The 15120-nt window shown below is 32.3% G+C and overlaps 2 protein-coding genes across 2 annotated transcripts; one reads left to right on the top strand and one right to left on the bottom strand.

Moving 5' to 3' along the window:
- Positions 1-554: 554 nt before the first annotated feature.
- On the bottom strand, positions 555-2427 carry LOC105329599 (transcription factor IIIB 50 kDa subunit). Its single transcript, XM_011430899.4, has 2 exons — positions 2339-2427; positions 555-2182 (listed from the first exon to the last, which is right to left on the bottom strand). The coding sequence occupies exon 2, from the start codon at positions 2162-2164 to the stop codon at positions 659-661; it is 1506 nt and encodes a 501-aa protein (XP_011429201.3). The 5' UTR covers positions 2165-2182; positions 2339-2427; the 3' UTR covers positions 555-658.
- A 3969-nt stretch (positions 2428-6396) lies between these two features.
- On the top strand, positions 6397-14025 carry LOC105329598 (uncharacterized). Its single transcript, XM_066069125.1, has 10 exons — positions 6397-6446; positions 7221-7240; positions 7372-7398; positions 7921-8021; positions 10757-10828; positions 11552-11708; positions 12044-12138; positions 12415-12483; positions 13472-13601; positions 13915-14025. Exons 2-10 carry the CDS (start codon positions 7225-7227, stop codon positions 13971-13973), a joined length of 726 nt encoding a protein of 241 aa, XP_065925197.1. The 5' UTR covers positions 6397-6446; positions 7221-7224; the 3' UTR covers positions 13974-14025.
- The last annotated feature ends 1095 nt before the right edge of the window (positions 14026-15120 follow it).

Here is a 15120-nt window from a genome sequence, read left to right as displayed (position 1 = left end):
AAAAAAATATTGAAAGTGAATTCTTTTAATCTCTGTCAATGTAAAGGTTGTAAGCATTGCAGAAAAAATTGCTGCTTTATTGCCATATGTTTATATACAGTCATTCTTCTGCAATGATGGCAGCCTTCATATCTTGTATGTGTACACCAACAAGAGAGCATTTTATTGCCGATATTTATGTCTCCCTTTGATCTATAATATTGATCAGTGTAGTTTCCAAATATGTATTTTTTTTCATTCTCCTGACTGTAACAAAATCAAACTTAGCTTGTTTTTCATTTTGCATCATGTGAAAGAAGCTCATTCAATAACATGCACCTACCAATGTTCTGGGAATCATGAGTTTGAAGGTGAAAACTTGTGGTGGAACATGTATTATATGGAGCTCAAGATATCAATATTACCGGTACAATATATTGTAATTAAATTGGCATAAAACATTCCTCTAATTCAATGTGAAAATGTAAAAGCCCCAGAAAGTTTTGGAAGTCCGGACTTGCATTCAGAAAGGAAGCTGTCACTTTACAAGTTATTAGAGGAAATAAATTAGGTACTTAAAATATCAAAAACTTTTATTTGGCACGAAAATTGTAAAACAACATTTATACCACTCTTTTCAAAGTAACTAAGTTTTTCTGAACTTTAAAATTTGTTTAATTCAATGTTTGAGTTGTTTGATTTCCTTAATCTCTTCTTCTGATCGGATGTACTGATCAACGTCATGTTCATGGGCTTCTGACAGTTCATCATTACAATTCAGTCCTTCAGTATCTTCAACAGCTTCATAGTACAATCTTTTTCGTGGTTTTTTCAATATTGGAGGAATAAATATATTTTTCTGAAGGGTGGAATCACTCTCATAAACAACTTCATGAACATCTTTTGAAGCACTTAATTTTCCATAGACTCTGTCACAAGATTTACTTTCCATTTTACAGCCTGATGAACAGCTTTCTTGAGTGTTCTGAGAATGTTCGTTGTTGGGCTGAATATCTGTAGGCCTTTCATCAGCGGCTGAAGCCCCCTGGATATTATCATCTTTAGAATGAGAAAAGATTTTGTTCATGTCAGAGGTGTCTTTTACATTAGAATTGGAAAATGATACAGTTTTCTGGTTTGGACACAATTTCTCAGTATTGATGCTAGAATTATCAGAGTTTTCAACACCTTTTTCCTTAACATCTGAAGGACTTGTGTTAGATTTCATGTCAATTACAGGTACGAGTTTCTCAGTCACTTCTATCTGGTGATTGTAGAGCAGACTTTCCCTGTATTTCACAATCTCCAAAAGGTACTTCCTATTGAATAATTTCTTATCTTTATAACTGCCAATGACCCATGGCAAACTCTTTCCAAGCTCAAAAATTGTTTCATGAATTTCACTGCTTCGATCAGAAATGGGTCTTGAATATGAAAACTTAAATTCCTTGCAATAATCTCGCAGTGATGACTTCCTGCCTTTGTTCTCAGTCAGAGTATACCAGGCAATATGAGATGCCGCTATAATTACGGGGGAATGAGAACGACCACTCACAATCCAAGCCTTTTGACACAGTTGAATGATTTCAGCAGTAAGGTTCGTGACTTTTGAGCCTAATTTGGCAGGTTCCAACACAATATCAATTTCTGACTCTATGCTTGGGTAGTTCAACTTGATGTCCATGCATTTGAGCACAAACAGAAAGTTTCTTGAAAAGTCGTTAGCACATATGCCTGAAATCTTACAAAACCAACGAAGTGGAAAAGGAAGATCATTCTCACGCATCTTAATATACACACATGCTGCTGCTAGAAGGAGTTTGTTTGACATGGTCTTGTGGATAATATCTGGATGCCTAAACAACCTTTCATACAAATTCGCAGCATCATCAATGAGGGAAACCCCTAGCTTGAAGGTCTGTCCAACAATTGTTATGCGATTCTTGCCCAATTTCAGGCCCTGTGGTGTTGTTACTTGGAGAGCATTTCTCGCTGATTTAGACAGAGACTGTTTGAAGTCGAAAGCAGAGGTGTTATCGAATCCCCTGGAGAATGGTGTCTCATCGGAAATAAAATTCTCGTCATTCACTGATCCGCATTCCTGACACACTCGCATGGAGACAGATGGTGCATCATTTGTTGATATCACAGCATCTTCCCCACAGTATTTGCACTTAGAAGCCATCGTTATTGCTTGTTATCTCTGTAGTGAAACAAAACTTTAATTAGAAAAGGGGATTTCCAAAATTTATAACAGATACAAAAGCCATAAAAATCATGATTTCATATCAAAGTACACACAAATATCATCTACAACATGAAATAAGTACCGAAATAAGTTTATCAAATTAAAAGTTACCTGAATGCTACGTAAACACCAAGATCTGCTACAGTCGCATCGCCATCGTAAGCGCATTGAATTCTGAATTCCGCGAAACATACTTTTACTTTCGATTTGAAAAATGGAGACGGTAGCAAATAAAAAAAACCACTTATGACCGGACAAAAACGGAAATTGTTAAATACATTTACCCCCACCCCCTTTTCCGTTCTGCGGAACATACTATTTAATTTTTTCATTAAATAAAAGAATTATTTATGAACCGTAAAGCATCTATTCCCTCTGAAAAAAAATTCCCTAAGACCCCTTCCCGTTTAATTTAGGACGTTGGATCCTGCGATCATAGGTCTTAAATTTTTTTTCTAAAGTAATTTTTAAAGCTCTACATACATAGATAGACCAAAATTCAAAACAAAATTTTTGAGTCTATATGCTCCTTTCGGTGCTATAGTGTATTTAATATGACCTTTCTGCACTGAAAGTGCAAATTGCACATAAATCGCTTTTCCCTCTATAATTTTTAATCGGAATGCACCATAGCATAAAATACATATCAATATTATTTAAAATTAGTGAAATTAAAATTATCATAAAGAAAAAGTTTGCAATTTCTTCACCTAATTGATATTTTGACCTTATTGCACTGATAAACTACTATTTTTATCCATTAACGATTCAACATGCAATAAATTATTTAAAAGTCTCAAACTTTTTCTCAAATTTTAATAGACTTGTCAAAAATATCTTACAAATTCAGAAAATAAAACCAAAATTATGGGTCTATGATGTAAATTTTGAGATATAGCAGGAAATAAGCTAATTTTAGTCAAAAATTGGCATTAATTTTTTTGGACTTTTATGAGATATTAGTTAAATGTGCCAATATATGTGGATAGAAATATTGAAATATTGTTAAAATATGTTTTTGAAACAACACAAAGATACCCCAATGCATAAACTAGCTGGAAATTGGGTCTACACTGAAAATAAGAATGTTCATTTTCTTCTTAAAAACCTTCCGCCGCAAAATATAGTCCCTCACTAAACTCTTTAAATATGTAATTTTCCCGTCACTATTTTATTCAATATAGTTTATTTGGCATTGTAAAATAGGAATTTACAAGTATAATTAATATGTGACACAGAATTTCCAGACTAGAGGTGACCCAAAATGGCTACCCAAAATCAGAGGAACGAACCTCTTAAGAGAGTTCCTAAGAATTGGCATATTTAATCTTATAAGACAACTTCTGACTCTTTTTGGAAAGTACGTGTTTCTCTTTTATCTCTGACGGCCCAGAGAGACAAATTCATCACGTGGTATATAGAATCCGCTGCTATACAACACTGTTACTATCACCCGAACATGAAAACGTCACCGAGTTATTGTTTTTTATTCAGCATCCTACTATGTATCAATTTTATTCAATTTTATTATTGATAATTTCACAAGTACAAAATGTAGTTATGTGTACCACAAATACCTAGAAATGTACCCAGGTAAATTTATAGGAATTTAATTGATTTTCATATCATCGCATACATTTACAACAGAACGTCAATCTTTGGATTGAAATGCTGATGAAGAGAGAGGTCGGGGGACCCTGGATTTTGCAGAATTAATGAATTGAATATGAATATTAGAAACAGAGAAATGTGAGAAATAAGTATTGAACCCGGTAACTTTAGTCGAGAAAGACAGAAAGACGAACACCATTATATTTGGTAGGAAAAAAAAGAGAAAACTGTTAGTTAATATAGACATGTACATCACATACGGAAGCGTTTGTCCAAGAATGTAAGTTTAAAGAATTGAGAGAAGGAGAAAATGGGTAATGGTTGGAATTAGGGTACCTTAAAAAATCCTGGATCTCTGGGCAGGCACCTAGAGAGAGAGCGAGAGAGAGAGAGAGAGAGAGAGAGAGAGAGAGAGAGCACAAGTTATGTGAGTTTATCTGTATACCATTTTTTTTCACAGACAGTACAAATTTTCAGGGATGATCGATGGACCTCTGAGATATGTCTCTTGATTATTTGTCGCTCATTATTGAAAATCATTTTTTTTTAAATACAACTAGCTACTAGTATTTTGATCAACAGTTTTTATCGTTAATGCTTGGTGTCTTTTTTATATTTCAATTATAGGGAATACGGTAGGGATATCTACTTGGCGCGCGACTTATAGTAATTTTAAGGATACAATAGAATTATAGAGAGATTCTTAGTGTAGCCAATGTAATCTTTTCAAATACATATGTAAATTAGTTTAAAGGAATACTATAGTCTGTCCCAAGATATTTATGCAGCACATTTGGATGATTTTTATTAAAAATACACATACGTGTGAAAGAAGTGCAATTGAAATAGTTGAAAGGGATATTTTCCAAGATAATTTCATTGACACATTATCATCTTTCACTCGGAAAAATTCACAGGAACGAAAACAGATTCCTTACGGAGATTTATAATTGGGAATGTTTACATCTTTTCTCCATTCGGAATACACTCGGAATACATCGCGCAATTTTTCAACGTTATCATCCGGGCTTGCTGCATTACAAAATCTCCGTAGACATCACATTTTTTTTGCATTGTATTGAAACCTGATAAGCTAACAGGGGCGTTTCGACTGAGAAATCTTGGAAATTTTTCATACTTTTGAATGAACATCGTTTGAATCCTGAGGTACATGTATTTATAAATATCAACCAATTAAGCCAAATGTGAATCCAGAATATCTTGGGACAGAGTATAGTGTGAATTTATTAAACATATATTGAATCAAGTACAATATGATTCTATTAATTATACCTGTTTTTTAAAAACATAAATCATGATACTTATGATTTTAAATTTTAAAATTCTTTTTGTGTCTTTCTATTCTTTCTCTTTACTTTTCCTCAAATTAGTTCCATTTCCTTTAATGTTGCAAAAGCATGTTTCATAATCAAATTATAAATATTATGTATACTAGAAAAAATCACGGACTGCACGGAATAATCATATGACGATGTCAGACTCAAAGTCTCACAGGAGACGATTTGGCTGTTTCTTTTAGCAAACGTACTTACGTACATTGACAGTAATTTAGTGAATTTTACTTACTTTTCATAATCAATTTATCAATAAGCTAAATGAAAGATGTTAATATAATTGATCGCTACCTTCATATCCCGAATGAATCACCAAAGAAAGCATTTTATTGTTTAAATATACTTATTTTACATGTACTATTATACTTACATAGCTTAAATGTGGTTTAATATCAGTTGAAACTTTGATCCTCGAGGAGAGGACCTACATAGACCCTTCCTGATGTCCTATCCTTTTATGTATCTTTTTGCTTAATAAAATATTTATTAAATTAATTTAAAATTATGATTTCAAATTATCGTTTTCCACATAAAACACCTACCTGAATCCTCTCGGATGGCTGTTTGATTTTAAAAAGACGTCTTACTTTACGATGTTCCCAAGTCAGCATTAATATTCTCCCAAACTTTTCCTGAGATTTAATTGTGTTTGGAACATTTTTAGGGAGAATATTAGGACATTTTCGTGAAAAAGTATTTTTTTCTGCAATTTCGAAACCTTCATATCAAAGAAAGCACTTTATCGTTAACTCTTAATATCAGAGTGTAGCAGTATTGATATTCATCAAAATCAGACTGCACCAGGTATAAACCCTCAAAGCAGCTGAAGAAATTTAACTGAAGTACATGTTCACTTCAAATAGCGGTACGATAACTGTACGAAAAAATACATTATATTTTTTGGTCCTTAAAAACGACTCTGAAATACCTGATAATTTTCAAATAGAATTCTATTTGGCATACAGCCAAATAAATATAAGATTCTAACATTGAATATCAATACAATTCCAAAACAAAGGTGCTGATACACAAAAGTGAGACATTTGCCTCCATTTAATGTTAATAACGTTAGAACCGTGAACTGTCTTTGGCGGAATCACAACCTCTAGCCGATACAGTTGGATTCTTACATAACATCAGTGCATTAGTGGGCCGTAATCTACAGAATCACGCTCTTATTTGAACTATTATACAGATAAGAATGTGTTCTGTACGCCATGAACTTTTCTTCCTCGAGCCTCGTTCTAAATAAGGTAAAATGTTATGGTTTTCTTTTTCCCCTTTAAAAAAAATTGCATTATGCAACAAAAGAACACAAAGATAACATATATAGGCAAAGGTCCCAGGTTGTGGTTTGATCTTTTAAATTTTAATGTTAGAAGCTGAATTCAAAGAATACTAGGATTTTTAAGATTGAAAGGTAACATTGAGGCATGTTTCTCTTCTTGAAAAAAATTTATTTAAAAAAAATGTGGAAGAAGAATGATATAAAACCATTTTAACAAGACCTTGGACTTTCGGTAGGGTGTAACTATCTTTTTCTTGCGTCAAAACAAGTTAGAAATGACGCTGGTTTCAAGTGATATATATACAAATTGCGTAGTCTTAGCTCAGGAGTTTTTATTGCTCATTCCTCATTGAGAACCTTCTCTACTGATGATTCAGCACTAAATTGCTGATCGAACAGTTGTATAAGTCAACACATGTTTGTAAACACATTTCGTGTTTACTCGACTTAAAACCTGACTTAAATAGGAGCTGGGACTTTTGGAAGTTGTGTCAGGCAGCAATGTGACGTAGACCTTTCTATTTCATTGCTGGCCACTCAGTTATATTATGACTCTTTGAAATCAACAAGATTTGAATGTAACAAGTGTCTTCAAAACATTGATGATTATTTCATCATTCATTTTAAGCATGGAGAGTAAAAATTTTGATTCCTTGTATTGAAAAAAATATTACGTACATGTATGCTCTTTTTAACGCTGTTTTGTATATTTATTCGCCTTCATTATTTTTTTTTATAGAATTATGAGAAATTCTGTTGGTAAGATTAAAGAATAATTGTTCTTAATTTCTAAGAAACAATTATATATTGTATGAGAAATTCATTTCGTTCACATATCTAATGAATATACTTTGATGATAATGCTACAATATTTTTATTTGACGAAGCGACCCTGGTTGTCACATGCTTAACCTTTGGTGAGTTTTTACTCTATTTATTACAATGTATGTGTTATGCGAACATACCAATAGCTAGAGGAATTATTAAATTATATTTTGGTCTGCAATATTTTATTTTTTTTACACACTATTGATGAGAACAAAATTTATATGCTATATTCTTCAAAATGTATTGGATCTTTCAACGTTCAGGTCATTGTGATGTAATGGTGTACCTGTGGCATAACCACTCGATTTTCTCTATAAACCAAAAAAAAAAAACCCAATCAAGCTTTTTAATGTCAACTTCTCAATACTCATGCGTCTCATTAAAAGCACCAAATTGAATATAGCAATAGCTAACAAATAATATTGTTTAAACCACAGGGGCATCCTATCTGCTTTGCTCTGAATGACATATATATAAATTAATTATGTATAATTTATGTCACAGAGAGCAGAGGGGATAAGATATCCCTGTGCTTTAACATAAATCTGTAAGGCAACAATTCTTGTAAAATAATTAATACTCTCGCTATATAGCATAAATGTTCTTTAAAGGGTACGTCATTGGAGCTGGTCCCCTTTGCTTGAAATGCCAAGATGCCGCGTCCATTGAGGAATGTAGACAGCAAAGCAGAGCCCCTTGTGGAGAGAACGAGGTATGTACAGATTGTAAATAAAGACCTTATTGATTGGAGACTATATTATTAGGTTTCAAGTAGTTGTTATATTTAAACTTAAAATTGAATTTAATGGGTGGGTGATAATACAAATTTACAAAATGACAACTTTGTCATATTAAAAATTTTGTATTTACACTCACCGGGTGAATTCAAAATATACAAAACGACACAATCAACCTTTCTACAGTTTAACTTCTTTTTAATCAAATACTTTTCTAAATATACATGTAGTTACGAAAACAATTGAAAAATTTAAAATAATTTACTTAAATTGCCTCACTACTTTTTGAAATAGTTTCTTAAATCAGCGGAAAAGCACTTAATAATGATAGATAGCGCGATGTCCCTCATTTTTAAATAATTACTGGTATTTGCATTTAAACAAGTTCATAGCCAAGAAATCAAAAGACTTTACCAGGCTCTTTTGGGAGTTGGAATACTTTGAATTTTCTTTTAAAGGGGCATGGTTACGATTTTCGTCAAAAATAATTTTTCCGATTTTAATGTTTGCAATGCTCCGGTAAGGCATTTTTAATAGGCAATCAAAGATTGAATGCCATTCGTTGAGTTATACGCAAATTACAAAGCTCATTATTCTTTGCAATGTAAACAAAGCTTATGTTTACATTTTGAATGTTGAAGTGAAAATTCCAGTTTTAGACCTAAAACGAATGTGTTAAAAGTTAGGAACTGTTTAAGCTTAAAATAAATAAGACAGAGAAATCAGCTTTAAAAGATTTTTCACTGGTATGTTGAACCTATGTAAGTAAAAACATGGCAGGAGCCTTGTTTACATGACAAAGAATTGTGAGCCCTGTATTTTGCTTATAACTCTACGACTGAATCTCAAATTTCATTTGATAATTAGAAATGCATAAATTCTAAAGCACTGTAAATAATAAGAACAGAAAAATAAAATTTGACTAAAATCGTGACATTGCCCCTTTTATAATCTGCAAAATGCAATACAATGCTTATAAATAATTATTAAAGTCATGGTCTATTTGTTCAATTGAAACTACATCTATATTTGTTTTCCTTCGGACTAAAATGTCGCACATTCATTGGTTGAAACATAGCGCGTGACTGCTTGAGAATTAATATTCGGCAATAACCGTCATTGCCGATCCGACGCTTCGCCTACTCATTTCGACATTTAATATCATTTAATTCAGAAACTGCAAGTCGTGAGTTCTCAAATATTTAGAGTAGTTGACTTTTGAAATTCTTTAAAATTTGAGTTGTTGCCCTTTAAATTTCGACGTCTTATTGTTGTGTATGGAGCAGAACAAAATGAAAGCGTCAAGATTTGCTCAAATCTATGGTGGCATAGATCTGCCACCACTTGTCAGATAATTATGTCGACTTGTCAGATCTTGATGTCGACTTGTCAGATAATTATGTTCACTTGTCAGTTCTTTAAGTCGACTTGTCACTTATTCACGTGGTTAAGAATTCAACACTTTAACCTTTCCACGCCCAATTTGTGCCACCCATTTGAAATAATATTTTCTGACAAGTCGACATAAGGATCTGACAAGTCGACATAATCATCTTTTAAGTCGATATAATTATTTAACAAGTCGACATAATTATCTGACAAGTCGACATAATTATTTGACAAGACGACATAACATCTGACAAGACAACATCATTATCTGACAAGTCGACTTACAATATAAATGATAATTTTCTTTAAACTAGTGGCCATATTATTTTTTCTGTCAGATAATTATGTTAACTTGTCAGATCTTTATGTCGACTTGTCAGATGATTATGTAAACTTGTCAGATATTTATGTCGACTTATATGGTATTATGATGACAAGAAAATGGCAGTTGGTTGCACTATCACGCTTTGACAACAAAATGTTGAGTCTCTATAGTCACTATGGTTATTTTCTGACAAGTCAACATAAAGATCTGACAAGTTGACATAAATATCTGACAAGTCGACATAATCATATGAGAAGTTAACATAATTATCTGACAAGTGGTGACAGATCTATGCCACCATACAAATCTTTGCAGAAAAAAGAGAAAACATTTAAAATTAAATTGCATTAAAACATTGTAAGCAAACATGGGTGATGCGAAGATTTTCAAATAGTATTCGAACGGTGAGATTGATAATTTTGAAGAGTTTAAATGACTTAAATTGGGAGAGATGTTAGGCAACTTGTACATAGGTTTGCGAAGATCATTGCTTTATGTGAATAAATGTGTCACTTGATAGTCCACGGGAAACAAACACTTATTAGGTTTGTTACTGACTGACTACAGAAATATTTCGGGTTAATCAATCTCGTAGACGGCTTCGCCTCGCCAGATATGAAATTTACTAACCATGTATCATCCCGTTCCCAGTAACTACATGACTTTGTAACAATTATATCTTACCGACTGCCTTTATGTAAATGGCATAAAGATAATTAAACAATGAAAATCAAGCGTTTGATAACAAAGTTACAAGTTTCAATTCGGGTACAAAACTTGACGTCACAATACTCAAAGGGGGGTAATATTTCGTACTGAATGTGTATGGAATATACACGGTCTCCACGTGACAACTGTTAGCCAATGATTTCCTTACAAATTAGCAGGAGGTAAGATATTAGTATAAACAACAGTATGCGAATACACAAATGTTTAAATGCATAGCATACAGGAATATGCAAAGAATCGTTAATTACTATTTCTTTTTCTTTTTAGAATTGCTTTTTGAGGAAATATACAACAGATAATTTGGAAATCAGATTTGAAGCTGGCTGTCTTTCCAAAACGGTATGGTTTTAGTTAACATCGTCAATACGTGTATATGCACTCATTATAGTAATATTTTATATATCTTCAACGAATTTTAGAAATACAAAAGTTTAAGGTAGGCACTTTTTTACTTTAAATACTCAACCATTTATGATGGCTTATAACATCCTATATGACGATTATTTTTGAACAGATAGGGTATATATTAGCATTGTTATGCTGTATCTTATAAAATGGTAATGTACATACTAGTAGCTAGACCTACATGTAATATGTAATGATAACATGATACATGCAATTCGCCGTCTTGTTGCATGGAACGCGCAAGGTGCAAGTTTTATGAAACATTTTATCACAGTTTCCTTGCTTGATAACACAAAAATGCTGCATTTGAACAAAAAGGCTGCATGATATTAAATAAAAGGAAATAATGAAATAGCATGTCATCATGAATAGAATTGTTCCACTTTTGATTATTTGCACCTTGCATGTTGGATGCCAATTCAATGTTATTGAGGGTGTTTTGATATTTCTTTGTCAAGTTATATTTTATACTGTAAAATATATCTAACTACCTCTGTCAAAACACTTCACAAAACCATTTTGCTCCAAAAAAAATCATAATTTGGTTTCAAAAAATCATAGATGTTCAATCCCGTTTTCAAACTGAATATGATTATGCAAATCACGAATGATAATATCACAAATAGTTGACGCAGCCTTCCAATATTTCTTTCATAGACATGCGCACTTTTAAACTCTCTGACCACACTAGGGAGGAGAAGTGTTTGGGGACTAGATTTGGTGAGACCAAAGAAGGACGTAACCAACTGTTTCCAGTGTTGTGGAGCCTCAGCAACAGACAGCGGTCCTTGTAACTCTCACCTCTGTGGCCAAGGTCTGCTAATAAGATTTATTTCCCCCGACAACAAAAACATTATTTCGATACTTTGAAATGTTAACATATATAGTTTGAAAAAGTGAGTAGAGTAGGATATCAGACAAACAGTATTAATACTGTTGAAAAAGCTTTAGAATCAAAGGTGGCATGAATTAAGAATCATTGGAATTAATGGTAATCGAACGAAAATCACTACTCAGTATGCTATGCCGACCCTGCAAAATCGTTTATGAAATAATATTGAATTGTTTATAAATACAGTGCTTTGTAATAACACTATTTGCTGGATCATATCACTATTTGGTAAGTAGGTTTTTTTCTTTTTAAAATAGTTCCAAATACTGAACTGGTGACCTGTAAAGTTTGTGTTGGAGTGCATGATCACATAGCCAGTTGTTCTCGGGAAGATGTCTGTCCACCAACTGAGGTCTGTTTGTAATGTCGTATCATGTCAAAAGAACATGTTGAACCGTACTATAAGCATCTTCATGGCAGCATTTATCGTTATGTGAATGTAATGATTCTTACCAGTGCCTAATTATTGGCAGTAGGTGTGTAAATTACGACTTTTGATACTTCTTTGTTGCCTTTCATTATCAACGATTTGTCACTATATTTTAAGATCCAAAAGTGGAGATATTGAAAGAAAACCTAAGGAATATGTCTAGTTTTGGTGCAAATTTCTAAAAATGGGTTTTAACAGGCATGTTATACTGGTATCCGAGTCGTGGGGACCGAGGCAAAGTACGTCTTTGGATGCGCTAATAAACGAGTAAGTACGCTAAGAATACCTTTTAACATTTACAGTAGAACTGCACGAAAACTGGAAAATTGTTGCAAGATCATATCCCCAATAAGATATATGTTTCAATATAACCCCTTAAAAACAAACAGTAATCAACCTCGAATCTTCTACAAGAAACTTTTACTGAAAAATTGAAAGAAAATAATTACATTTCAGCGAATTACAGAATACCGGTAAAGTTTTCAATAGCTTGCTCAATAGGGTGTACAATTTGGTCATAAAGTAAAACATATAAGCAATAGCTGAAATTCTTTTAAAAAAGTAAAACCGAAATGCATTTCATCGAATTACAAAATACCGGTAGATTTTTCAATTAATCTTGCTGGAATACTCAATTGGGTTTACAATTTGGTCATGTTGTTGAAAGTTGAAATTGCATTCTCCTTTCATCTGGAACAGCATAGCTTCATCACATCTGATCGTAGCCTATAAGCTGACCAGGAAGTAGAATATTATTATTTTGAATGTAAAACTTTTTGAATGTAATTATAAAGAGGTTTTCTGCTCACTGCGTCTTACCAAAAACATTGTATGTCATCGCATCTGACATCGTCTTAATCGGATCATAGTGTATGAACATGGATAACATGGATATTTACAAGCAGACAGTCTTAGTTTTTAAAAAACAAAGTATGGTAATTCATTTTCCATCACATACACCCTCTGCATGTCTTGTTGGCACACTTATCATCAAACTTTCTATCTTGAAAAAAGCTAGAAGGTGCTATGAATTACAACGTTTGCTTACTCCACTAGCGCAATCACAATGCTAACACATTGATTTAAACATTCTCCAGCATTTTTTATTTTATTCATCTAAATTCCAATATACGTTGGCGCTATTCGTAAAAGTGTATAGAGAAACTCTGGTTTACTTATTAGTAAGTAATTTTACTATGTGCTATACTTTCTATAAATGCGAATAATGACGTCTGTAATAATATTAAATCCACAGATTTGCAGATCTTTGGCGATGGACAGCAAAATGAAGAGGGTAATACACGGCGATGTCGGTCTAAATATATGTGACGCTTGTTGTGTTGGGCGAAACTGTAATGAGGCAGAATGTTTTGCTTTAAAGAAAGGTAATCTACTCAATGCAAGTAGGGTAAACACCCATTGATCTATTATTTTATTTTTTACAACCTTGGAAATGAAACAAATTAATATACATCGTTACTGCTAACTTACTGTATCTTAAGATGGAAATTATTGTAACATGAAATAATCAGTGCACATTTACTAAATAGTAAATACCTACTTAGGCATTTTCTCATTTAGATGATCATGCAATTGATTTATAAAGAGAGGAGGAACTTAGGAATCGTACATGTAACATTTTTGTGTATTGTAATATCTTATGATAGTATAATATTTAGCGTTGTCCTTCTTTTATAGTGATGAAGCTCAGTGACTACCTTTCGAACATCACATCAACACAACAAGCTGTTGTTTAAGTAATTAAAACATTAATGGGTTTCTTTAAAAATAAAATCAAAATACTTTTAACGGTATTTCCTTTTTAGATAGGAACATATGAATTTTTGCACTTATCAATTATTTTTTGTTTGTAAATTTTATGATTTAATATTTATGATATTCGATGATACATTTTTGTATTTACCACAATCCATTTGACTTGGCGTAGGCCATTGAAAACCGCATGGGTCAAATTTCATTTTATTAAATCAATAACCTGATATAGAAATGCTCAATCAAGTTTATTAATCTTTAGGTATATTATCAATGCAGTAAGTGCGATAACTCAGTTGTACATGGAGACATGTACCTCTGAATAAAGAACAATAAATTTTTCATAGTTTATCACTGGTATTTGTCAACAACGAACTCCAATAACAGAATATATGTAATTTAAAAGTATACGAACAAGAGACACATGCAAGGTGTGATAAATATTTTGCCATTTGAGCAATTGTGCAAAACACTAGTAGTAAATGTGTGATCAAGCACGTTTCTTGTCAACTTTTGAAGCTAAAAATAACAGTGAAAAGACACAATGAAACACAATTTAAGCATACTTTTGTGCAATATTACCTTTTAGTCTGAATGGAGTTTTAAAAAATAGCGATCAGCCATTTTTTTAAATGCCTTACATAACAAAGTCTAAAGTACACCCTAAAAATTTACAACATTTGTACTTGCAATTTAGTGAGCTTTAATATTTACACAGTACGAAGAAAATGAAAGCAACATTGACATTTTTTGTTTGACGTTCCCTTTTTGCACTTTACTGTCTAAAATTTACTCTTGAGTATGTATATAATATATAATATAACACTCTAACTGTAAATTTTACACAATAATTTGAATTTTTAATATGTTATCAACTTCATTTTACACCTTAAAGTATTTAAATGTGCATTATTTATGCGGGTAGACGCATGCATATTTATATGCATATTAATTATTATCATTTTATTATTAATGACTAATGGTTTTCAACTTTTCCTTTTTATTATCCACATTCTTCTTTTTAATAAGTTATCTTTGTAAGCCAATGTGTTTCGGTTCATTCCTCTTTTTTAAAGATGATACCGTTGACAACTGAGCGAATATGTGTTTACCGTATCAATCATATTGACA

The sequence above is a fragment of the Magallana gigas genome, chromosome 8 (genome assembly GCF_963853765.1).
Source record: "Magallana gigas chromosome 8, xbMagGiga1.1, whole genome shotgun sequence".
NCBI classification, from domain to species: domain Eukaryota; kingdom Metazoa; phylum Mollusca; class Bivalvia; order Ostreida; family Ostreidae; genus Magallana; species Magallana gigas.
This window is presented reverse-complemented; position numbering and strand designations above follow the sequence as displayed.

Coding starts and splice junctions, on each gene's coding strand:
- LOC105329599 (XM_011430899.4), bottom strand. CDS start 2,164: ATGGCTTCTAAGTGCAAATACTGTGGGGAAGATGCTGTGATATCAACA.
- LOC105329598 (XM_066069125.1), top strand. Junction 12,139..12,414: donor ATGTCTGTCCACCAACTGAG/GTCTGTTTGTAA, acceptor GGGTTTTAACAG/GCATGTTATACTGGTATCCG. Junction 13,602..13,914: donor ATGTTTTGCTTTAAAGAAAG/GTAATCTACTCA, acceptor CTTCTTTTATAG/TGATGAAGCTCAGTGACTAC.